The 16,684-nt window shown below is 44.6% G+C and overlaps 1 protein-coding gene across 1 annotated transcript in view; it reads left to right on the top strand.

The window, feature by feature from the left end:
• The window catches only part of PTCHD4 (patched domain containing 4), a 130,970-nt gene that overhangs the window by 47,062 nt on the left and 67,224 nt on the right, over positions 1-16,684 (top strand). Inside the window, exon 2 of the mRNA XM_006027398.2 lies at positions 1,202-1,682. Within this exon, the coding sequence (XP_006027460.1) occupies positions 1,202-1,682 (481 nt within the window). The remainder of the gene's footprint in view (positions 1-1,201; positions 1,683-16,684) is intronic.

Genomic DNA, 16,684 nt, shown 5'->3' on the forward strand with positions numbered 1-16,684 from the left:
AGCCAACAGCATGAGAGTCATGGAGTCACAGAGATAGAGCAAGTAAGAGAGGGCTTGAGTCTTTGACACAGGAAAAAGGGCACTCCCCTGAGTCATCTTCTAAGAGAGATGAAATTTCAACTGCCCCCGCTGACTTACTCTCGGTAGCTCCCTGTTCAGTGCCTGAGCTCTCAGAATTGCCCTTTGGAAACTCCTGATTTTTTACATTGGCTATATGGGAAGCCCCGTTACCTGATCCTATGCTTTTGGATTGCTCTCCCAGGGTGAGGTGCCTCATTTTTAGGGGCTCTGATGCTGAAGCTGGGAGCATCTAAAGGATACAATAAGTTTAGTCATTAATCCTGAGTTTTAGAGTCTGTTTGATTGTGTGAGAAAGAAATGTAGGGACCTCCAATATGGAAACTTAGGGCGACCAGACGTCCGCCTTCCTTGCTCCCGCACAGTGGCAGTGGTGCCCGCCTGCCTGACGTACCATGCCATTTCACCTTCCCGCTGGACTTTGGCCCAGGACATTTGACCAACCAGCTGGGACCAGCCTACACAATCTGGGACTGCCCAGGCCAAGCCAGGACGTAGAGTCACCCTACTGATATGAAGCTGCAGTAGCTCCATTGAGCAATGCATAGACTCTCATTTCAGGTACATCCACACAAATCCAGAGTCACTGTGCCAAAATCAAAGGAGTCACTCCAGAATTACACCTTTGTAACTGAGATCAGAAAGGAGAGGTAATCTGCTGTAAAATGCTGTGTTTCTTAAAACAATTTCAAAGGATTAGGAAATCACAGATCTTCCAGAATTGGATCGCGTTGTTCATACTTCGGGGACTGGATGTTTGTTGTTGTTAATTATTGTTTAAATGTGGAAAAATTACCAGCTCCCAGGGGTGAGGAGTTTGCATGCTCTGTTTAAGTCCTTGAACATCTGGGTCTGTAATGAATATTCTGGCAAGCCTTTAACTGCAGCACAGAACCATAAATTGGCATGATATGGCTAACAACCACTCTGAGAAAGTTTCTACCAGAGGAAGATGGCCTCATCCAAAGTCCATGAGGTGAATGGAAAAACTCCTTTTGACTTCAGTGAGCTTTGGATCAGGCCTTTAAGTGCGTATGTGTATTAAAAGCAGAGAAAACGATGTATACCTTTGACACGCCTTGCTCTGAATAATGCCTCTCTTTCTATTTCCCCCCTCCCTAAGGATGGAAGGAGCAGTTTTATTGGACACCAGCTTGGAGGGGTCATGGAGGTGCCAAACAGCAAGGACCAGAGAGTAAAATCAGCCAGAGCCATCCAAATCACCTACTACCTCCAAACCTACGGCTCTGTCACCCAAGACCTCATTGGTGAAAAATGGGAGAGCGAATTCTGTAAACTAATGCACAAAATGCAGCTGGATCACCAAGACCTGCAGCTCTTCTCACTGGTGTCCTTTAGCCTGTGGAAGGACTTCCACAAGACCAGCATCCTGGCCAGGGGCAAGGTTTTGGTGAGCCTGATGCTGATTCTTGTGACCGCTACCCTCTCCAGCTCCATGAAGGACTGCCTACGCAGCAAGCCTTTCCTCGGGCTCCTGGGAGTGCTTACTATCTGTATCTCCAGTGTCACTGCGGCAGGGATATTTTTCATTACTGATGGAAAATATAACTCTACTCTGCTGGGAATCCCTTTCTTCGCTATGGGTAATTATTTATCTTCATAATAATAGGATTAACACCACTTAATGACAGGATTGTAAATTGCATCCTGGGTTATAAAGTGCAGATTTTACCTTCAATGAAAGTCCAAGTCTTTTCATGTTGTTAAATTGATCTCTTCCTTGCTAGAAAAAAGGAAAGGAAAGGGGCAAAGACAGGAAAAAAAACCCCATCCAAAACACAACAAAACAACCATAAATTGAGTGAATGACAACGCTAGAACATGGCCAGGAGGAGAAGGGCACTTGTATTGATCCACGTTACAAAATGAAGGCGAATCTGTTACTGAAAATTAGTTAACTCAGCAAAGAGCAGCATTGAGCGTATGGAAATGTGTTTACCTGATGTTAACAGAGGGACAGTGGGAAGGATAGGACGTGGCAGAGTGAAAATAGGAAAAGAAAGGAAAGCTGTAAGGCATCCTTCTGTTGAAAGTGTCTCCTTCATTTCTCTGTGTATGGAACATGGGGGAACAGGTTTGGGTCAGGACTAAGATTGATGGACTCTATCTCTGGGAAGAGATTATCGTCTTGGTGTTTGCATGACTGTAAGCAAAGGGACCTGTCAGTGTTTGTAGTGCATAATCCCCCTGTTTGCAAAATGCAGAGATCACCTAGGAGGATTTGCTTCGAGCTGGGCTATGTCAGGAGAGGTTCCAGCTAAAGAACTAATATTAGCACCCAGGTCTGGGGGCAAATTGGTTTAGCACTGCTCTTATTTGTGAAATCATATAAAGTATTTAGTTTATTTAACCCTTTCATCGAACCTTTTCTGGATAGGGAGGTATGATGAAGACAAGAGAACTGTGTCCAGAAAGGGAGACTGACACCTCGTTGCTGACCTGTTGGTTGCTTCCCCACATAATGCAGCTGAACATCAGTGTTTGCTGCCCAGCCTAGGTTTCATGTTACGCTGAAGATCCCCTGCTGCCTTTTTGATTCGGACGATTTGATTTAATCTGCAGGCTGAATGGGCTGCTCTATTCTTTCCTAGTTAGTCTCTTGGTCTGGTGCTGTCTGGGCTAGCACTCCTCTGGATCAAAGTATATGCATGGGCATGTCACAGAGGAGAGAATTGTTTTGGAGGAAAAGCAACTTTCTTATTATTTACCTTCATAGTTTCATAGTTGCATAGTAGCTAGGGTCAGGAGGGACCTGAACAGATCATCTAGCCTGACCCCTGCCACAGGCAGGAATGAATGCTGGGTTCACAAGACCCCAGACAGGTGATCGTCCAACCTCCTCTTGAAGCTTCTCTGTGATGTGGGTATATCCACGCAATATATGGGCAAGGCTCTTCCCGAGTCGTGTTCTTGAAGTGGGGAGCCAGGCAGAAGAGAGCGTGACAAATAAGGGGAGACAATGGGCTTAAGCAGGAGGTCAGGCAGGCTGGCGGGTGCTGAAATGGTGGGTAGGGGCACAGGGGGCAGAACTGAGGCTGTATGGAAGGGTAACCCATGGAGGGGAAGAGAGGGTTTCGAACAAAGAGTGATAAGGTCAGGTGGGAGCCAACACAGAGCTGTGAGATGGCCAGTCTGAGATTGCCTGAAGTATGTAGGTGGGGAGTGGGGACAAGATGGACTCTGGGGTGGGGGAAACTTAAAGGCTTCTTAAGGTGGGGTGGAGGATTGGGACGGCTGCCAGGTTACACCATCTGATACCGAGGGAAACCTGCCTTCAACATCAAGAGGCAAATGGCAGTGGGAAGAATGCTGTGCCCTGCCTTGCTACACCCATTGTTTTTGGTCCAAATCTGAAATGAGGAAAGAAAGTCACTTCCTCCCATTTATTACTATCCTGTTCATTCCCCCTTGCAAGCGGCTGCAATGCTTCTCAGTCCTGTGTTCATGGTCTTTGACTTAGCAATCAGCAGAGAGCTGCCCCAAGAGGTTGTAACACAAAAGGTGGCCTCTGTAGGAACCTGATCTGCTGCAAGAACTTCCTGACTGATATATAAGTACCAACAATAACATGGTAAGAAAGTTTGGCACCCAGGGCAAAGCCCACAGCAGCAGCCCACCCTTGCCCTGCGCACAGATCCGAGGGAGCACGTGCTTGCCCAGGAGTGCATGCCCTGTCCCCCATCCCTGCACTCCCCAGATGCACCACTCACAGCTCCATCTTGCACCCTGCCCTAGCTGGACAGTGTCTGTTGGCGCCCCTTCGCTTCAGCACCCAGGGCGGTCACCCTGCTCACCCCCGCCCTCCCTTTGCTATGGCACTATGAAGCTCTACTGCTGCAGCTATGGATCCTGAGCACATTCACTCGAAGGCAATAGAGGACTCATGAACCTCTTTACATGGTCCAGCCACTAAAGAGAGACAGTGGTGAGAATTGGTGTTGCCTGTGCAGCTTGCAAGATAAAATTTCAGTATTTTTCTGGCTTGGGGGGAACATGTAATTCTATGTTTATCTGCAGTCTCTTTCAGCTGGTATAACTATTACCATCTCTGGTATCTCACTCTGAAATGAAATCTTTGCTAGGAATTGCTTCATAACATAATATGGAGCTGGCTTTGAGGTTTTTTTGGGGGGAAATAACCTTATTTATGTGCGTTTCAAGCAAGAAGCTGAAATTGTTCTGAATATATTATTAGATGGATACTCACAATGCCCCTGAGGGCTGCAGTTACATATTTGTGCATCGGCTTTACAATAGGATGAGCTGAAAGAATGGAATCATGACTTGCTCCAGGTCACTCGGGGCCTGATCCTGCAGTATCAAGTCCCCTCCACAATGCTGAATGACAGAATTGGCTGAGGATGCAAACTATTTCCCAACAGCTGCCCAGCCCCTCAAAGAATTGGGCCCAGATGGAGGCCAGGGCAGAGTTTTGCATGGAACCCAGTAATTCCAGATTGCCATCCTCTAGCGTGACAGCACAATCTTGTATAAGGTTTTAGATGCGATAGTGTCTCATCTTGTGGCTCCTTGGAGGTGTTGGCTTGTACTGGACCATCAGCTCTACCTGTGTTTTCATTTTTTCAAGGTATTTATTTTCTTACTACCAGCTCCTACCAACCCTCTTTCCTCCCCGGTCTCTCTCCATCCTCTACCAATATCTACACGGATCAGGTCTAGCCCAAAGCCCACTGAAAAGGGTCAGCTAAAGACCAGTCCCTTTGACTGCCAGGGCTAGATAAAAAAATTTCTTACAGATATATAAACGGGACATAGGCAGTATTTAGGCACCTAAGTCACAAAACAGTGATCTAAATTAAATTTGATTCTGTAGCTATGAGATGCCTAAGCTCAGTAGGAGCCTCCATTTTGGCCAGAAAACTTCCCTAGATACATCAACTTAAGTGTGCACGTGTGTGCTCAGCAGTGATCTAGATCATGTATCTAGATGTCTACCTCCTGCCCCAAAATGAGAGCCACCGGGTGCTTAACTCCACGTAACTCTCCAGTCCATTAGGCACCTGCAGAACAGGCCTGACGCCTGGGTGACAACGGCAGTGTAAAGTGCAGCAGCCTTAGCAACTTGAACGCAGCCAGTGTGTTTGTGGGGGTTCCCCGTCTTTTCAGGCAAGTGACTCCACTTTTGGGCAGGTACTCCACTTCTGGTACAACCTTGAAAGCTATCCCTGAATTTCCAGGGAGATCACAAACCATCTTTGACCCATCTGGGGACACAGCCTGTAATGTGGGAAATGCTGTAAACTGTTAAAGCACCTGACTAGGGACTGGGAGACTTGGGTTCTTGCCCCCAAGCCTGAATTGTGGTCCCAGGACTGTTCATGAATTTTACATTAGTTGTGGTGAGAACACAGAAATAACCCAGCAAAGCTGAGATATGACGAGCATAACAGGGATTGAAATCCTCCTCACTGATGTAAAGTCAGGATCCTGCTTGCTTTTCCTCTTCCTGGCCTCACATATCTTCTACTCGTAGCTGCCCCGTGGGCCAAAATCTATGGGAAGGATAGAGGGTGGTTCCCATCCAGCCTGCCCTAGACACACTCCTAGAAGTAGTTAATGCAGATTTAAGCCCCAGGGAGCTGAGAAGGGTCAAAAACCCAGGTTTGCCACTTCCTGGCCAAGTCCAGTCATCTTAAGTTATGGTTGAAAAGATAAGCACCACCACCACCCTCCCTATGTTCACTAGTTAGAGCCAACCGGGGCACACTGCTTTGCACTGACCAATACTGCTGTGGTGCAAGCTGGGTGACCTGCTCAGGTAAACATATGGATGGATCCAGGATTTTGAAAAGGAGATCACAAATGGTGTGGTGCATCACTCCAGTGATCACAAATGGTGTGTGGTGCATCACCCCAGAGATCACAAATGGTGTGTGGTGCATCACCCCAGAGATCACAAATGGTGTGGTGCATCACCCCAGTGATCACAAATGGTGTGGTGCATCACCCCAGTGATCACAAATGGTGTGGTGCATCACCCCAGAGATCACAAATGGTGTGGTGCATCACACCATTTTTCACACAGTGAAAAAGAAACTAGAAACTTTACTAAAGTGCTAGGAGTGCAAGGCTATTCCGCTTAAGATCAAAGTAAAAACAAACACAGCTTTATTGGAGTGTGCATTTATTTGCTGTTTCATCTATTGTGTATAAAAAACAAAACAGACTAAGTAAAAAAATAATCAAAAGATGTTGTGCTCGTCCTGAAGTCATTAGATTTAAATGTACACCTCTTTTTCAGATTCCCCAAACAAATCTAGGCTTCTTGAGTGCCTTGACAGTGCATCCAATGCTTCACTGAAAGTTATTTTCAAATCTGAGTTAATGTGCACCTGAGTTCACAGTTCTAGCTAAAGTTAAAAACAGTCTGCAAGGTTGTGAAATAGGAACATCCTTACCAGGAAGTGCTAGTAGGCAGCAAAATAACAAAAGAAGAGATAGCTTTATTAGTGGAAGACCTGACCATTAAAAAAGGACAGAGGGTCGTTAGCACCTGTGGAATGAAGAGTTTAGAAGGAATCAGGTAGACTGTAATGTGCCATGAAGCCAATTGACTCTGTCAGTGGGACCTGATGAGAAATGCTGCTCATGCTGCCGGGCAGTGGATTTAAACCTTGGGTGGAGCAAGAATTAAAGCGGGGTACAACTGCACCCCTCTGGATCCACCCTGGCTAAGCACCTTCCCTTTTTGGCATTCAGGTTCCCAATATGATGCTGGTAGGAAGTGCACCACCTTGACCCTAAGCTTTGAGAAGAAGCAGGAGCCCAGACCCTTTGTGCCTGGCATCTCCTTCTCAGCGTCCCCCTGCTGAGCCGCTGGGCACTTGGGATTATTCTTGAGAGGCAGCCAGTTTCTTTCACTGAATTTATGGGGATCCTAGACACCTAACCCTCCAGTTGCAGAGTGCCTGATATTTTAGGCTGTGACATACAAATTGAGGTGTCTATAAGAACGATTTCTCTTGCTCCACACTCAATAGGAGAGGGATTGTATTATATTATATTATACCACACAGTGCCCAGCAAAATATGACCCTGTCCAAGGCTGGGTCATAGTTTCATAGTTGGTCAGGTCAGAAGGGACCTGAGCAGATCATCAAGTCTGCCCCCCTGCCACAGCAGGAAAGAGCACTGGGGTCAAATGACCCCAGCGAGGTGTTCATCCAGCCTCCTTTTAAAGACCCCCAAGGTAGTAGCGAGCACCACTTCTCTTGGAAGTTGGTTCCAGATCCTAGCCACCCTGACCATGAAGTAGCGCCTCCTGATGTCCAGTCTGAATCTACCCTCTGCCAGCTTGTCACCGTTACTTCTAGTCACTCCCGGGAGTGCTCAGGGGAACAGGGACTCCCCCAATGCCTGCTGGTCCTCCCCTGATTATTTTGTAACAGGCCACTAGATCCCCCTCAGCCTTCTCTTGTGGAGGCTGAACAGGTTCAGGTCCCATAGCCTCTCCTCGTAGGGCCTGCCCTGCTGCCCCCTGATCATGCGACTGGCCCTCCTCTGGACCCTCAATGCTGTCCTCATCCCTCCTGAAGTGCGGCACCCAGAACTGGATGCAGTACTCTGACTGTGGCCTGACCAGTGTCACATAGAGGGGGAGGATCACCTCCTTGGACCTGCTTGAGATGCATGTGTGGATGCATGACAAGGTGCGGTTGGCCTTCCTGACCACATCCCCACACTGTCAGCCCATGTTCATTTTGGCATCAATAATGACTCCAAGATCCTTTTCTGCCTCTGTTCTGACAAGAAGGGAGTTCCCCAGCCTGTAGGCATGCTGCTGGTTCTTCCTCCCCAGGTGCAGCGCCTTGCACTTGTCAGTGTTGAAACCTATCCTGTTCTCATCCGCCCACCCCTGTAACCTGTCTAGGTCCAATTGCAGCCTATTCCTCCCTTCTAGCATGCCCACTTCCCCCACATCTTAGTGTCATCTGCGAATTTGAACAGGGTGCTTCTTACCCCCTCGTCCAAGTCGCTGATGAAGATGTTGAACAGTGCGGGCTGAGGACCGAGCCCTGGGGGACCCCACTGCCCACATCCCTCCAGGCTGAATAAGACCGTTCACCACCACTCTCTGGGTGCAGCCCTTCAGCCAATTTGTGACCCATCTGACTGTGTAGGTGTCAACACAACAGTCTCCTAAGTTTTTTAATGAGAATGGGGTGAGAGACAGTGTTGAAGGCCTTCCTAAAGTCCAGAAAGACTACATCCACTGCTACCCCTGCATCTAAGGCTTTTGTGACCTGGTCATAGAAGGCCACCAGGTTGGTCTGACAGGACCTGCCTCTAATGAACCCATTTTGGTTGCCCCTAAGCATAATCTCCCCTTTGGATACAATTCATCATACATACAGATACTAATTATATGCAGAAAATAATCAACTCTCTTCAGAGAACATTGCTGAGGTTATAAAACGAAGCATTTGAAAATTAGGAAATGCCAGATTTACAGGCACTTTACTTATCCAGTCTACTCAGGGAACGAGTCAGTGAGTGACCTGTTGCTAAAAGAAAACGAGAGCATGTACTTAAAGACTGCATATGCATCTGTGGGATAAAGGAAGGATTACCTGGCAAAATTAATTCTGATATTTCTAACTGTTGAGTACTTTTGCTTTGCTACTTAAATAATGTTTTCTTTAACATAGATTTCAAAATGCAGTTTCCTACGAGAATTTCAAAGGAAAAAGTAAAACCAAAGTCTGTTCTGTACAGTTGTACTCCTCATCCTGCATCTTCAGGCAGGGTTTGAATCCCAACCTTGAAGACGAGATTGATCTCACCTGTGCTGGGTGGCTAACAACATCACCTGCTAGATGAAAGTGGGGTTAGCTCATTGAGGCTATATGTTGAATGTGAAGAAAGGAAAGAAACTCAGCCTGACTTGATGTCTTCTTTATCCTGTGGTGGTAAGGAGTTTTTGCTTTTTGGAAAGGAGTGAAGTGTTGGAGTTAAAATCCAGCAGCAGTTAAAATTGGAGTTAAAATGTTGGGTTTAAATATCCCTTAAATCTATGGTTTAAGGGATATCTGTTGGTGGAAGAAGTCCAATTGGCCTGTCTCCCTCTTTCCCAGCCTACTCCCTGCTGATACAGCAATTCTAGACAATCCAAAGTCCTCCTAGTGCTAATTCTTTGGAGGTGACATGGCCCAAGCTCTTTAGGCTGTTCATTTTTGCTTATTGTTCTGGGTAGCTTTCACAATTTTCTGGAGGAAGGCAACTCAGAGAAAGTAAGGGGTTGATTTTTTTTCAGTGCTTATAACTAAACTAAACTTGAGTGGGATTTCATGAGATTATGAAATGCTACTTCTCCAGCCCAAGGACATCTCCCCAGTTGAATGTCAAAGTCCTGTTGAAAGGAAGTGTTGGATCATCTCAAAATAATGTTGCAAGACAAGGAGTGAGCAATGGGTAAATGGGTCATTACTCATTACCAGTTTCCCCATAACAAAAAATCATGCAGAAACATTGTGCAGACTTCAAGGATGACTTCAGGGTGGGGGGCGGCGAATTGTTTCCTGTTGTATTAAGTGCTATACGCGTAACCTCATGAAGCAAAAACTTGAGAACATTCTGCTTGGGTACACCATGACTTGACTTTTGGAGCAGTCAGTGACCAGTTCTGCAAGAGTCTTTTAGAAATTACATCGGCTCTTAAGAGCATTTTAGGAGGCACCTTAAGAGCGACTCCAACATTTAGAGGTCTTGATTTTCTCAGATTATATTGACTTCCTGCAAAGCTTGAGTACGGCTTGTCATGAGGGGGTGGTCTTTTTTTTACTACATCACCCCCTGACTAATGGTTGTTTGAGGTCAAAACACTGGGTACCTGAAGTCTGCCTCAGAAACGTACATAGCTCTTATGTTCACATGTTATTTTTAGAATTTAAACTTGCAACACAATTTCAAGTTATGTGCATACCAAAATTATGCTTTCCCATCTTTAATCATGACTAACTAGCTCAACCAGAAGGTTAACTAGATGATTTAGTCATCCTTACCTCCTTGATATTATTCTTAATGAACATGAACCAGATTGATGCCAGCAGAACTACCCCATTTTGCATTAGCTGAAGCTCTGATCCTATGTTTTAAAAATGCAGGTGTGTCATCTACATTGATTTCCATGGTAATTATTTTCATTCATGTAGTGAACCTTCTGGTTATGTACATCAGTGGCAAATATAGGAATAAAAATCTGTATCTCCTAGCTTTGCTCTACTTATAGTACAATTATACTAATTGCATTAAGAAGCAAAATTGTTTCTTAATTGTCTGGCTTAAAAGAAACTAGATGGAAAGAAAGTTTCTTCTCCCATCTTTCATGTGTCTTGTCCCTATAAGGTGTAGGATTTCCAGGGAAAAGGTTATTTCTTCTTCTGACATCTATCACAATAGGGTCTCATCATAGTGGCTGCCTCTGGAAAAGAAAAATATAATCAGTAATGACAACACAGGAAAAAAGAAGCACAAGAGTCTTAGACTAATACACCAAGCCATGCCATTACATTGTAGGCCTGATTCTCCCCTGGGTTTCTATCCCTCAAAATGTCCTGGTTTTGCTTGTGTTGTCTAAGCTTCCACAGTAGAAGTGAGACAGGAGGACAAGTAGTGGATGGGATTCCCAGCAGCTGCTAGCATTTCAAATATCTTCTGGGGCACATACATTGGATGAGATATATTACATGCAATGCATTCCCGGATCTTACAGCTGCACCTCCAGAAATGTAATATATCTCATCCAATGCACCAAATGCCCTGCTAGAAAATACGTAGGAGAGACCAAACAACAACCGCACACCAGAATGAACGCACACTGGAAATGTATCAAAGACAGGAATACCCAGTTACTGGTGGGGGCACATTTCTCACAAGGAAACCACTCTCTCTCCAATCCCTCAGTTTTAATCCTCAAAGGGAACTTACAAAACACTTCTCAGGGACAAGCCTATGAACTTCACCTCATCAGCCTCCTGGATACTAAAGATCATGGACTAAATATAGACATTGCATTTATGACACATTATAACCTCCCTGACATCTGACTCCCCAGGTACCTCTCCACTATTTAACTGCTACATTCATCCCTCTTCTCCCCGCAACCCAGCCTGTCTCTTACCCACTGACTCCTCAGTTTACATCTTCACTGACTGTTTATCTTGCATGCAGACCAGCCCGGCCTCTGGCTTCTTTACTATCCTTCCATCCAGGAAGAGCACACACCAACTGCAGAGACTTCCTCAGCCTGACGAAGGGTTTTTAAACCTGAAAGCTTGCTCAAACCTGTAGAGCCAACTTCATTTCAGGCCATTTTAGATCTATATCTACAGCCTTTTCCTCTCATTTTGTCCAGTTCAGAGATCTTGAGCACTTAGCCCAGTTATTTCCCCCTGACAAGTGGAATTGAGGGGCTACTTCTGAAGGAAACAAAAACCAGCAAGGCACCCACTTCCCACTGAGTGTGAAGCAACTGCACTTTAGTGATGGATGACATGATCTCTGTGTAAAGTGTATATCACTATGCAAAGTGCTTTGGGATCCTTCATGATGAAGGACACTCTACAGAAGACATTACTTATTACTGATGTGTGTGGCTTGCCAATTACATACTAAAACACTCTTTTCATTGATTCGATAGGAGATCAATCATCTGCTTCTAATTTGCTGAAGGCCATACAGAGATTTGCGGCAAACCCAGAAATGGAACCTAAGTCTCTTGGGACTTTGGTCTCTGCATTAAAACAAACTTCCTTGCATCCTTTGTGTCTGCAAATATCCATAGGCAAATACAAGCCGGAGCTGCTTCACACTTGGTAGGTTCAGTTTTAGGGGTCCTTTGACTATACGGTCCAGTAATTCTAGTAAGAAAAGAATGAACTTTGATGCAGTTAAAGATCAGAGCCCAAAACTAAATATTTTTATATATTTGTCGAAAGCCATTAACACACAGATTCTGTTATAAACATTATACGTTCTTTGATACAAGGTACGTGTCACACTTACGTGTTGAGGTTACTCTGAGATATGAAGACCTTTTACCCTTGCTCTTCCTTCCTAGCTGACAATGCTCTTTGGTATGACTGTGTTATTTAAGATTCTCCATTCTGTGCTGGTTCAATTTAGAGAGAATGTCACTCCTTGGATCTAATATGTATCAATGCACATCACAGTTAACATTGGCTTATTTGGGCTGGACGGGAACTGCATCATGGCAGAAATGATTTAGCTCTATGTACATCATTGGTAATAGGGGGATGTCAAATCCAGCTTTGAATAGCTCCACTGCTGGCAAATGCACAATTTGCTTGACAGCTTGTTATAGGGCTTAAATGTCCTTTCACTTACAAATGTGTGTTGTAATAGTTTCCGTGCTGCACTTTACGCCCATAACTTCAGAATCTGTCCACTTTAACTATGAAAAATAATTGATTTCTGTCCTCTTTATAATATCTCTGTATGTGTCTGCAGACAGTGTTGAATTAGTCCATGTGTAGACTGTGCATATCCCAGTTTGCTTAACCTTGCCTTCAAAGATCTTGCTTTCCAAGCCCTTTTGTCCCATTTCGTTCTTTCTTCTTAATTCTGTCCAGATCTGGGGCTAGAGAGTGGTATGTGGCTTCTGGTTTTTTGGAGCAGTACAAAGATGCAACCAGCAAGGAGAGCTCAAAAGATCATGTCCTCCAGTCCTGGGTACCTGGGGGAAACAGGAAGTCTTACATGATCCCTTTGCATGCTGCTGAGAGAGGCTGGGTCAGTGGGTCTGACTCTTTGCTACCTTTCAGATGGATTGTGACCCTTTGGTAATGCACAGAGTGAACAGTCCTGTGGTCCATCAAAAGCAGAGATTGCACTTAGAGGGTGCAAACTTATGACATGTTTATTTCAAACCAGTAATTGCCTGCATGTTGTAGAGCAGAAACACTGTGCACAGACATATGTTAGTTTAAAGTAATTCCACTCCAGGGTAAAGTTACCCCTTGGAAGGTGAGGAGTAACTATTCGCTGATATAAATGACACTGGTGTATGTACCGGTCGGGGGTCTTCTCCCCTCAGCTTCATCGCAGGGTAGATGTTTGCCCAATGTAGGAGCCACCTCCTGCCAGCATGTACCACAGGCAGCTAGTTTGGGAGACCTAGTCCGGGGTCCATGACTAACCTCACAAAAATCTGGAGTAAATTATTCTATAATAATTGTGTCATGCGTCTGCACCCTGGATTATGATCCTAAGCATCTCATAGTCCAGCCATCTGCAGATATGCTGGATTCACTCTTCCTAAACCCTCTCAGGCATATATGTTGTTCTGGGTCTCTTTCTTATGAAGAGAAAGCCATGCATGCACATCCTACCAATGACATTGTAAGGCAGACAGTGTATTCATGATAAAAGGAAATAGCTTGTGAAGTTCCTGCCACATGACGCCATTGGGGTCATAAATTTACCAGGATTCACAAAAGGCTCGAACATTTACATTGGTACTGATCATCTGCTCATTTACATTGGACACATTAAACAAAAGAAAAGCCTACTAATTAAAAGGGGGAGAACCTGTCAGAGCAGAGCACAACCCAGCCACACAAGTGGCGAAGAAGAAACGCCATTGTGTGCGTGCTTGTACATGCGTTTGCTCCTCTCTGTTGCCACTGGGGTTTTATGAGCTTCTTCCAAAGCATCTAGTACTGACTACCGTCAAAAACAGGTTACTGGACTAGATGGCCCACTGGCGTATACAATCTGTACCTTCCTATACTTAAATGTAGTATCAAACTGTGCAGCATGCATATAAATTAAAATCCATTCCCGGTACAAAACCACCACAATAAAACCATCCCTTTATAGGAAAAATTGCATTCTGGAATTTCCATTGCTTAACCAGTACTTGGTACACTTTTCTTTAAATAATTCAATGTGATTTTCCTATTTCCAACCCCTTTTTTTCTCATTCTGGTTCTTTCCTATGGTTCAACTCCCACATTCTGGTGAGACAGCCTGAAATAACCTACTGCATGCTGAAGCCAGAGTGGCCCCTGTTGCATTTTTTTGTAACTTGTCATTGATGGTTGCTGGTGGGATTGGCCACCTGCATTACTCAGTGACTTCCCCTGAACCTCTGTATCATGGTGGTAGCTATTTGAGACAAGCCTCTCTGTTTCCAAGCAAAATTACTCTACTGCAATCATGACACTCTGTACTGCAATCCTGGTAGATTTTGTAAGCAAGGCAGGGCCAGCTGCTAGCGACGCTTGGCTGGGTTTTGTAGCTGGTGTAGGAAGTGTCATATTTGATTCACAACGTGTTAGTCTTCCCTCCAAGGGGAATCTGAACCTGGAGTATAAGAGACAGGGAGGGACTATGCCCCTGGTGGTGCCAGGAATTGAATGAAATGCAAACCCAGAGTTATTACATCATTTGGTCATTAAACATGCCTTTTTTTTGCAAGATTAGATATTTCTATCCTCAGTGTCCTGGCCAGATTCCAGTTGGAGTAACTGCATTTCTGCCTGCCATTCCCTGTGCCTTCAGTTTTAGTTGCACACAGTATTCATAGGCACAGCTTGGCTAAAACTGCAGTGCAAAGTTGCCAAGTTGTTGCATTAAATATTTTTCACCCAGAGGCAGCTGCATTTTAGTGGTGGGCAAAATTATTCCTTTATATAGTCACCACCGAAGCATTTCAACAATCCAGAGCAATGCTATGGTTATTTCTGTTCTGAAACCCCAAGGAGCCAGAAATTTCTGGAGCATCTGACATTATTAATATGTCTGCCACAAATCTTCATAACCTAGACACTTACCCATCCTCAGACGCAAGTCTTTAAAAGTGATCTTAAATGTCTTAGTTAATTTTTTAGATGGTTTGATGAGAATATGCAAATGCTTCTGAATTGTAACAGATAGACGACATTGCCAGTGCTGCCCTGCTTGCGGAAAAAAGCTCTATGATCTATTAACCTAATTAGTGCTACATCAGGCGTCAAAAAGACAGATATGTCAACTGCAAGAGTGATCAGTTGAAGTGGACATTTCTATTGTCCTTCACGTTTAATTATCATGAGAAATAATTGTGTGAGAGTGTTAGGAACCCTGTTGAGGTATCATGTAAAATTTCAGATTTTAAGCTTTATTTTTTTTTTCTTATTAACTTATTTCCTCTCAAGAGAGATGCAGAGATGCACATCTTGAATACAGAGGAGGATTGCGCATAGGGAATGCAGAGCACTGAAACCTTTTGTCCTTGTGCAGTAACTTATAAGACACTCAAGCACAGAAGTTTTGTTTAAGTGAATTTAAAGCTTCTGAAAGTGGACTGAGGGCCCTGGAGACTGAAGCCTGCTGTTCGTACATGCAGTAGATACCACAATGAAAGAGAACTGCAAAAATAAACCACTAAACCTCATTTTCCCCTGGGAAGAGGCTGAAAGAAAATAGGAACCGTATATGATAGCTGTTGGAAACATTGCAGATCTCACAGCTGGAAGCTCTTCAGGCCCCACATAATGATGAGGGGAGCCAAGGAACTTGAATAGTTTAGACAGAATAGGCTTCGCCCATTTAGCTCCACCAGGGAGCCTCAAACTTGGCTTGGAAGCACAGATGTAGGAGTAATTCATCCTCCCTCTCTATATATTCCTTGGGCTTTTAAGGGTACCAGCTGATGCCACATCCCAAGGTGCTCTGCAGTATCAGGTAGGGACACCTGGCCTCTGAGAGCTCAATGGAGACCACTAGTTTTTCACGTAAAGCTTTTCACAGCTTTACCAATTATTTAAATGGTGGCTTCTCACCTTTAACAGTTTGGTGACCCCTTGTTTGAAACAAAACAGTTTTGAAATCACCCTTACATAAAAGTAAGAGTAAAATAAAAATGTCAATGATTACAATGAGCCTATTTAACAACTACTATTTCCAGTGCTCCTCTGACGTCACCCATTGCAAAACACTGATCACAGAAAGTTTTCTCTTTTTTCTTATGAATTGTAATAGCACTATTAATGTTTTATGAGCCTGTGATGGCATCTCATGGCCTAACTATATCAGCCGAAAAACCACCAGCTGAGAAATGCATACGTTAACAATTCTGTCCTAAGAAACAGTATTAATTTCTCTTGGACTTTACTCAGTGAATGTGTGAAAAGACAAGGGTGTCTTTGGTATCCTCAACAAATGGCATAAAGCAATACTAGTCATCATTTACTGCTGTTTTTGTATGCTTGGGTATGGCATGTTTGAGACGGGAGCATTTGGTGTGGTGGTGCTGTGGGGGTGGAAGACTCGCAGAACATGGGAACGAAAGTATATGACTGCCTATAAGTTCATCACGGGGGCACAGAAGGGAATTGGTGAGTATTTATTCACCAAGGCGCCCCCGGGGGTTACAAGAAATAATGGCCACAAGCTGGCAGAGAGCAGATTTAGATTGGACATTAGGAAGAACTTCTTCACAGTTCGACTGGCCAAGGTCTGGAACGGGCTCCCAAGGGAGGTGGTGCTCTCCCCTACCCTGGGGGTCTTCAAGAGAGGTTGGATGACTATCTAGCTGGGGTCATCTAGACCCAGCACTCTT

The sequence above is a fragment of the Alligator sinensis genome, unplaced genomic scaffold (genome assembly GCF_000455745.1).
Source record: "Alligator sinensis unplaced genomic scaffold, ASM45574v1 scaffold300_1, whole genome shotgun sequence".
Lineage (NCBI taxonomy): Eukaryota > Metazoa > Chordata > Crocodylia > Alligatoridae > Alligator > Alligator sinensis.